The sequence below is a fragment of the Cottoperca gobio genome, chromosome 15 (assembly GCF_900634415.1).
Source record: "Cottoperca gobio chromosome 15, fCotGob3.1, whole genome shotgun sequence".
NCBI lineage: Eukaryota > Metazoa > Chordata > Actinopteri > Perciformes > Bovichtidae > Cottoperca > Cottoperca gobio.
In genome coordinates, this window is record NC_041369.1 from 23,664,577 (window position 1) to 23,672,076 (window position 7,500).

The 7,500-nt window shown below is 42.2% G+C and overlaps 1 protein-coding gene across 1 annotated transcript in view; it reads left to right on the forward strand.

Moving 5' to 3' along the window:
• Window positions 1-7,500, forward strand: part of epas1b (endothelial PAS domain protein 1b) — a 41,919-nt gene that overhangs the window by 13,630 nt on the left and 20,789 nt on the right. Inside the window, exon 2 of the mRNA XM_029449895.1 lies at window positions 6,048-6,238. Within this exon, the coding sequence (XP_029305755.1) occupies window positions 6,048-6,238 (191 nt within the window). The remainder of the gene's footprint in view (window positions 1-6,047; window positions 6,239-7,500) is intronic.

A 7,500-nucleotide genomic window follows, 5' to 3' on the forward strand; every position in this document is an offset into this window, starting at 1 on the left:
AAGTCAACGTTCTACATTCAAAATCTTATCTTATCTAAAGTAAAGAAGTATTCTCAGTCTCACACACACACACACACACACACACACACACACACACACACACTCCCCCCCCAGCGGGCTGCAGGTTGACTTCAGATATCCTGAGTGATACTCGTGCAATGTTTGACCTTTAGCTTGTGTGTTTGTCTTCATGTGCTCGTATGTCGCTAAAGGGCAGAGGATGAATCTGGGACAACGTCACCTGTTAAAGTGTGTTTGTGAGTGAATGATTTTTTAATCATCACAAGACAGTTTGTGACAGGCATGGCGTGCACCGGTCGCATATCTGAAATCGACAGCAGTTGAAATAGTGTGTGTGTGTGTGTGTGTGTGTGTGTGTTTGCACGTTAACAGCAGCACATACTGCAGAACATTACTTATCATTAGCTTCTTTTAGAGGACTTTGCAAGGAGATGTATTGCTATTTCTTTTATATTCTTATATTCTTATATATCAATACTTTGAGAGGGCGCATATGTTTGCAAAATAAATAAAGTATTTTACTGAGTTAATCTTTGCATGTAGAATAATAGTTAAATGCAGCCGACAGCACATGCGGGAAAAGTTCCCAAACTCTTACATGTTCTATTCTCTTTGCATTTTCTTCTTTTAGTACTAGTAATAGTATTAGTAATATTAATAGTATTAGTATTAGTATTAATATTAGTATTACTATTACTATTAGTATTAATATTAATATTAGTATTAATATTAGTATTACTATTAGTATTACTATTAGTATTACTATTAGTATTAATATTAATATTAGTATTAGTATTAGTATTAATATTAATATTAATATTAATATTAGTATTAGTATTAATATTAGTAGTATTGCATAAAGAAAAGGTTTATATGGAATACAAATAAAGACAGTTTTGCATGATCTCAAGAGTTCAGTAGAAACTGAACCCACAGCTGAAAGACTTTCTGATCAAAGTACAAAACTCTACGAAGGGAAATGAATCCGGACTACAAAAGACTTCCAAGTGATTGTCGGGATGTTTGATAAGTGTCCAACTCTTCTTCATGAGTTGACTGACCTCAGAATGTTGCTGTGTTTTCCACATGAACTCGCTCACCTCTGCAGACTGTTGTCTGCGCGGAGCGGCAATTACTGCAGCAAACATGAAGTGAAGTTTATTTATGAGGCCCCTTTCTATCGGACGTCACAGACTGCGTCACAATAAGAGAAAACGGACACAAGGCTGAACAGGTTCTGTAGGTGGTGCACGGTTTCTAAAGGCGCCCGCAGATCTGAAGTCCAACAAGAACCATGTCCAAAAACCCTGAAGCAGCGTCGTCCCCGTGCAGAGCGCCGTCCCCGTCGTCCCCGTGCAGAGCGTTGTCCCCGTGGAGAGCGTCGTCCTCGTGCAGAGCGTCGTCCTCGTGCAGAGCGTCGTCTCCGTGCAGAGCGTCGTCCCTGTCGTCCCCGTGCAGAGCGTCGTCCCCGTGCAGAGCGTCGTCCCCGTGCAGAGCGTCGTCCCCGTGCAGAGCGTCGTCCCCATGCAGAGCGTCGTCCTCGTGCAGAGCGTCGTCCACGTTGTCTCCGTGCAGAGCGTCGTCCCCGTGCAGAGCGTCGTCCACGTCGTCCCCGTGCAGAGCGTCGTCCCCGTGCAGAGCGTCGTCCCCGTGCAGAGCGTCGTCCCCATGCAGAGCGTCGTCCTCGTGCAGAGCGTCGTCCACGTCGTCTCCGTGCAGAGCGTCGTCCCCGTGCAGAGCGTCGTCCACGTCGTCCCCGTGCAGAGCGTCGTCCCCGTGCAGAGCGCCGTCTCCGTGCAGAGCGTCGTCCACGTCGTCCCCGTGCAGAGCGTCGTCCCCCTGCAGAGCGTCGTCCACGTCGTCCCCCTGCAGAGCGTCGTCCAGATAAGACGATTCTGATTGTTTACCGTTACTTTTACTTCTCTTTCAAATCAAATGTATTAGTTTGTTTTATGTAATCTGTCGAGCACTTTGGGTACGAACGGTTCTATATAAATGCATTCTCCTTGCCTGGAGACATGTCATAATATCTGTCAAGTTATATTATGTTTAAATTACTAACGATTATTTTTATTATCAATTAATCTACCGAACATTTCCTAGATTCATCGTTTGGTCTGTAAAATCAGTCTCTCTAAGTCCAAGTTAATGTCTTTAAATGTCTTGTTTTGTCAGTCAGAAGATATTCACTTTATCATCATATGAAACAGAACTCTATACTTCAGAGGCTGAAATCAGCATTTTCTGCCATTGTTGCATGAAAATAACTTTTAAAGATTAAATTGATTTAACAAATTAATCTGCGATTATCTTTCTGTCGATCGACTCGTTGATTAGTAACGAAAGGAGAAGAAAAGGAAAGATTTAAAACAAAGGAGGTAGGTACAGTATAGACTGAGTGTGTGTGTGTGTGTGTGTGAGAGAGCACGTGAGTGAGGGGTCAGTGAGTACATCAGATGAAGCGCTGTGACTCCCATTGTTTTATATCCTGAAATAGTCTGCTGGGACCTGCAGCAACAATGTTCAAGAGACACACACGCACACGCACACACACACAGAGCTAGTTGAAGTGTTGCAGCAGAGTTTATTGAGTGGAAGCCGTCTGTGTCTGTCTGCTGGCTCATCAGTGATGAGGGTTTGACGGTGAGCAGGGAGACGCTCTGCTGGAACACACACTCTGGAGATAAGATAACGGGGCTTCTGTGCTCTGCCTTTCCTGTTAATTGTATGTTATCGTCTCCTTAATGTGTGTTTGCATGTTTGACTGCAGATTATAGCCGGAGGGGAAACTGTGATTTATAAATCTGAGCAATTAAAACCACTGACGTTGATGTTCTTTCTTTAGGTCTGTATGTAAGAGCTGGCACAAGGCTACAATAAAACATCCTTCACTTCATCTGTTATTGTAGTCCACATGTCTCACAGCACGTGAATGATTGTGCTCTAAGAGCCTTTACTCTTATTACGAGGTTATGTTGTCTTAATACGGAAAAGCTACCGGCCCGACCTTCATGAAACGTGGTACATTATATTCACTGAGCGCTGAAAATGCAGCTTTGTGGTTTAACATCAACACACCACACACACACACACACACACACACACACACACACACACACACACACACACACACACACACAGTTACTATGAACTGCAGCATTTATCAACATATACACTGTAGTGTGCACAGGTTGCAATGACACTACTGTCAATCACATGTGTTATTGTTTTCATAGGGATTATAAAGGTGAACTCAGGCGTATCGTACTTATTTCACATCACTTACATTTATATCAACACGTGTATGAACCTGCTGGTCTCTTTTAGACATTTACATGAAAAACAATCTTCTAAATAAAGAATTCTGGATAATAAAAAGATGATGATACGGTATCAATCAATGTTTTCACTTTGCATTGTTGATCATAAAATAGATATATTGATGTTCTGCTTTTATAATCTTTACGATCACTCAAAGCGCTTTACAACACATTCACACACATTCATACAGCGTCAGAGGCTACCATACAAGGTGCACATCAGCTCGTCAGTAGTGATGACCATTCACACACACACTCACACACTGTTGGCCATCGGGAGCAATTTGGGGTTCAGTATCTTGCCCAAGGACACTTTGACATGCTGACTGCAGGACCACTATGCTGATCAAACCACCAACCTTCCAACCGGTGGACGACCACTCTACCCCCTGAGCCACAGCCGCCCGCAATTTGATGTATTGTTACACTTGTGTGCATAAAACTGTTCTTCACAGTATTTCATCAATTGTTTTGGTATTTTTGCATTTTTTTGGCATTTTCAGCACAAACTTCTGTTTTGTTTTGTTGTGTTTTGTGTTTTTCTTCTGGTCCTGCATGTTGCAGCTTCATCACAGACGTGATCTTCTGTGATGGTGCACAGAGAGAGGGAGGCTAAAGTTCAGCAGTCACACCTCCTCTGTTGTGGTTTTTAAAGTTACATCAACACAGAGCCAGCAGACGGATCAGAAGCTCGTTGTGCAGGGAGAGGTTTGTTACCCAGCATGCTCTCATTGCGTCTGTGAGATATAGCGTTCATTGTAGTTCCTTCTGAGGTTGGAAATACAATGTGGCAACAGCACTAAAGTCCGGGGACTGCTTCTATATCTTACTGCTGTTGTGCACTTTGTATGAAAGCATTACCTTCAGTTAAATGATTTCCCTCCTATCTGGGGTTGAGAAATGTGCAGCTCTGACGCTTTTACTCCCCAGCTCCAAACTCTAAAAGTGCATGCTGGTCAACATCTAGATTACAATCTCTTTGTGGCTCCTGCGAAATTGATTCCTGACTCAGTGACAATTTGTGAAGTTGGGCTTTATAAAATAAAGCTGCAAGGATTAGTCGAGCAACAGAACAAATATGGAGCTTTGCTCTGTTTTATATGTAAAAGTGAATATCTTTGTGTTCTGGACTGACAATACAAGACATTTAAACATTTTACCATTTAACCAAACTATGAATCCAGGAAATATTCGGTATATTAATTGATAATAAATAATAATCGTTATAATATAAATCTAACTTGACGTGACAATATTATGGCATGTCTAGTGGTAACACTTTATAAACTAATACTAAATAAACAGCATAAACTGTTTGGACAAGTTGTCCTACGATCCCGTAATCTCCAGTGTAATTATATTTATATATATATTTATATATCCTCCCTGCATGCAAACGGGCAGTTCATGCATTTCCAGTGTGTACAGTGTGTGTGTACAGTGTGTGTACAGTGTGTGTACAGTGTGTGCAGTGTGTGTACAGTGTGTGTACAGTGTGTACAGTGTGTGTGTACAGTGTGTGTACAGTGTGTGTACAGTGTGTGTACAGTGTACAGTGTGTGTACAGTGTGTGTGTACAGTGTGTACAGTGTGTGTACAGTGTGTGTACAGTGTGTACAGTGTGTGTACAGTGTGTAGTGTGTACAGTGTGTGTACAGTGTGTGTACAGTGTGTGTGTACAGTGTGTGTATAGTGTGTGTAGTGTGTGTGTACAGTGTGTGTGTACAGTGTGTGTACAGTGTGTGTGTACAGTGTGTGTACAGTGTGTGTAGTGTGTGTACAGTGTGTGTACAGTGTGTGTGTACAGTGTGTGTACAGTGTGTGTAGTGTGTGTACAGTGTGTGTGTACAGTGTGTGTACAGTGTGTGTATAGTGCAGAACATACGGAACATACGGAACATGCAGAACATACGGAACATGCAGAACATGCAGAACATACGGAACATGCAGTACATACGGAACATACGGAACATACGGAACATGCAGAACATACGGAACATGCAGTACATACGGAACATACGGAACATACGGAACATGCAGAACATACGGAACAGTAAACACGTGTTACGCTCATGTGCAGCGTCTGCAGCCGGCCAGGTTTCCTAGCAACACGTAGAATTCTCTCTTTTTCTTTTATTTTTGCAAAGTTCAAATCAAATGTTGCTCACTAGGAGTTTCTCAATCCAAATGAATAAACAACTTGCACCTTGTACACGTTAGTGCCGTTACTCACCTGAGTCAACATGATGTCTTTCAACATTATTACTTCAGTGTGTCTCAGTGATAAATTCTGGAACAACAAACACATTAAATAAAGTTTCAGAAGTGTCATAAATGTTAAAATAATCCTGATATGATTCTTTAGGGACGTTACAGAAAGAAAACACAACACTGGCCGTGTGTTCAGTTTACAATTAATATCTTGTTTCCCTGGTGTGTGTGTGTGTGTGTGTGTGTGTGTGTGTGTGTGTGTGTGTGTGTGTGTGTGTGTGTGTGTGTGTGTGCGTGTGTGTGTGTGACAACACTTCCTGCATTTAGTCTGAAACGCTCGCTGTGTGAACTTGTGAGTGAACTTCTGCTCCCATCGTCACACTTGTGGCATCACATGCAGCTTCATGATGCATTTCTAATAATACGTTTCGACCAAGCAGCTGGTTTCAGTGTCGTGATTGTGTAACCGTCGCCCTGTCTGTGTTTTCCGTGAAGGAGCAGCTCGGAGCGGCGTAAGGAGAAGTCTCGGGACGCAGCTCGCTGCAGGCGCAGCAAAGAGACAGAGGTTTTCTACGAGCTCGCTCACCAGCTGCCGATCCCCCACAGCGTCAGCTCTCACCTGGACAAGGCCTCCATCATGAGGCTGGCCATCAGCTTCCTGCGCACACGCAAAGTGCTCGGCCCAGGTACACACACACACACACACATATATATATATATATATATATACACGCGCACACATATATATATATATATATATATACACACACACACACACAGATCCCACTGTTTTCTTCCCACATGCATTTTTTTTTCAGACTTTATGAATATGGAGATTAAATTAAATTAAAATATTTTTATAGGACAAACATCTTTTTTAGTCAAAATCCTTTCTTATTGAAAAATCGTGCGTGCGTGCGTATGACTAATGTCCAGTAAACTAGGAAGGTATTTGTCGAACCCTCTCTTTGCATTTCTTCTCCTTCCTCTCGTCTTTATTTAAAATTAGAATCTGCGGAAGCGCCACAAAGAAACGGACCTATTGTTCTGGAATTCCACCGCTGACTCGAAATGAGATCAGAGAAGAACTAAATTAAACGACTGCAGCGTCAGTGGGCTTATATATAAAACAGTTCAGTTCACGCAGGAGAGAAGGTCGTGACCTCAGCGTCTCGTTTAACCTTCACTAATCAATATTGATTACTGTATAACCATTGAATGCAGCTTTGTTTTGACTGAATCGTTATATCATGTGTTCAAAACCAGAATCTATGGTCAGTCATTTCATACAAGCTTATTTCTGGAACCTTCTCTGCATATGATCTGTAATTTAAAACACGTTACTGTGGTTGAAGGAGAATCTAAAGAAGCCTCTGCAACAACAAACTGTGACAGTAATACCAAAGCGTAATCTTATCTGTTCATCTTTACACGGCCAGCGTTTTGTTGAACTGTTGTTCTGTTCTTAGTAACTTTTGACGACCCTACTTATTATCTGTGTATGAACTGCTCTGCATTGTTTGTTGGGGAAACAGACAAACGCTTCCTGAAACAACGGTGACCGCTGCTTCCTATCAATCAATCTTTATTTACAAAGCATCTTTAATACATGAAGTGCTGCTCACAGTGACTTACAGTTTAATGTTGACATAAAACTAAATAATTACAGTTTGAGCAAAACTTTTAAATCTCAGAAGTCTTACTGGGTACGGAGATGGAGATCGGAGCGCGCAGGCAGAGAGAGAGAGAGGGAAAGAGAGAGAGAGGAGAGAAGAAGAGAGAGAGGAGAGAGAGAGAGAGAGAGAGAGAGTAGAGAGAGGAGAGAAGAAGAGAGAGAGGAGAGAAGAAGAGAGAGAGGAGAAGAGAGAGAGAGAGGAGAAGAGAAGCAGAGAAGAGAGGAGAGAAGAGACGAGAGAGAGGAAGATAGAAGAGAGATGAGAAGAGAAGA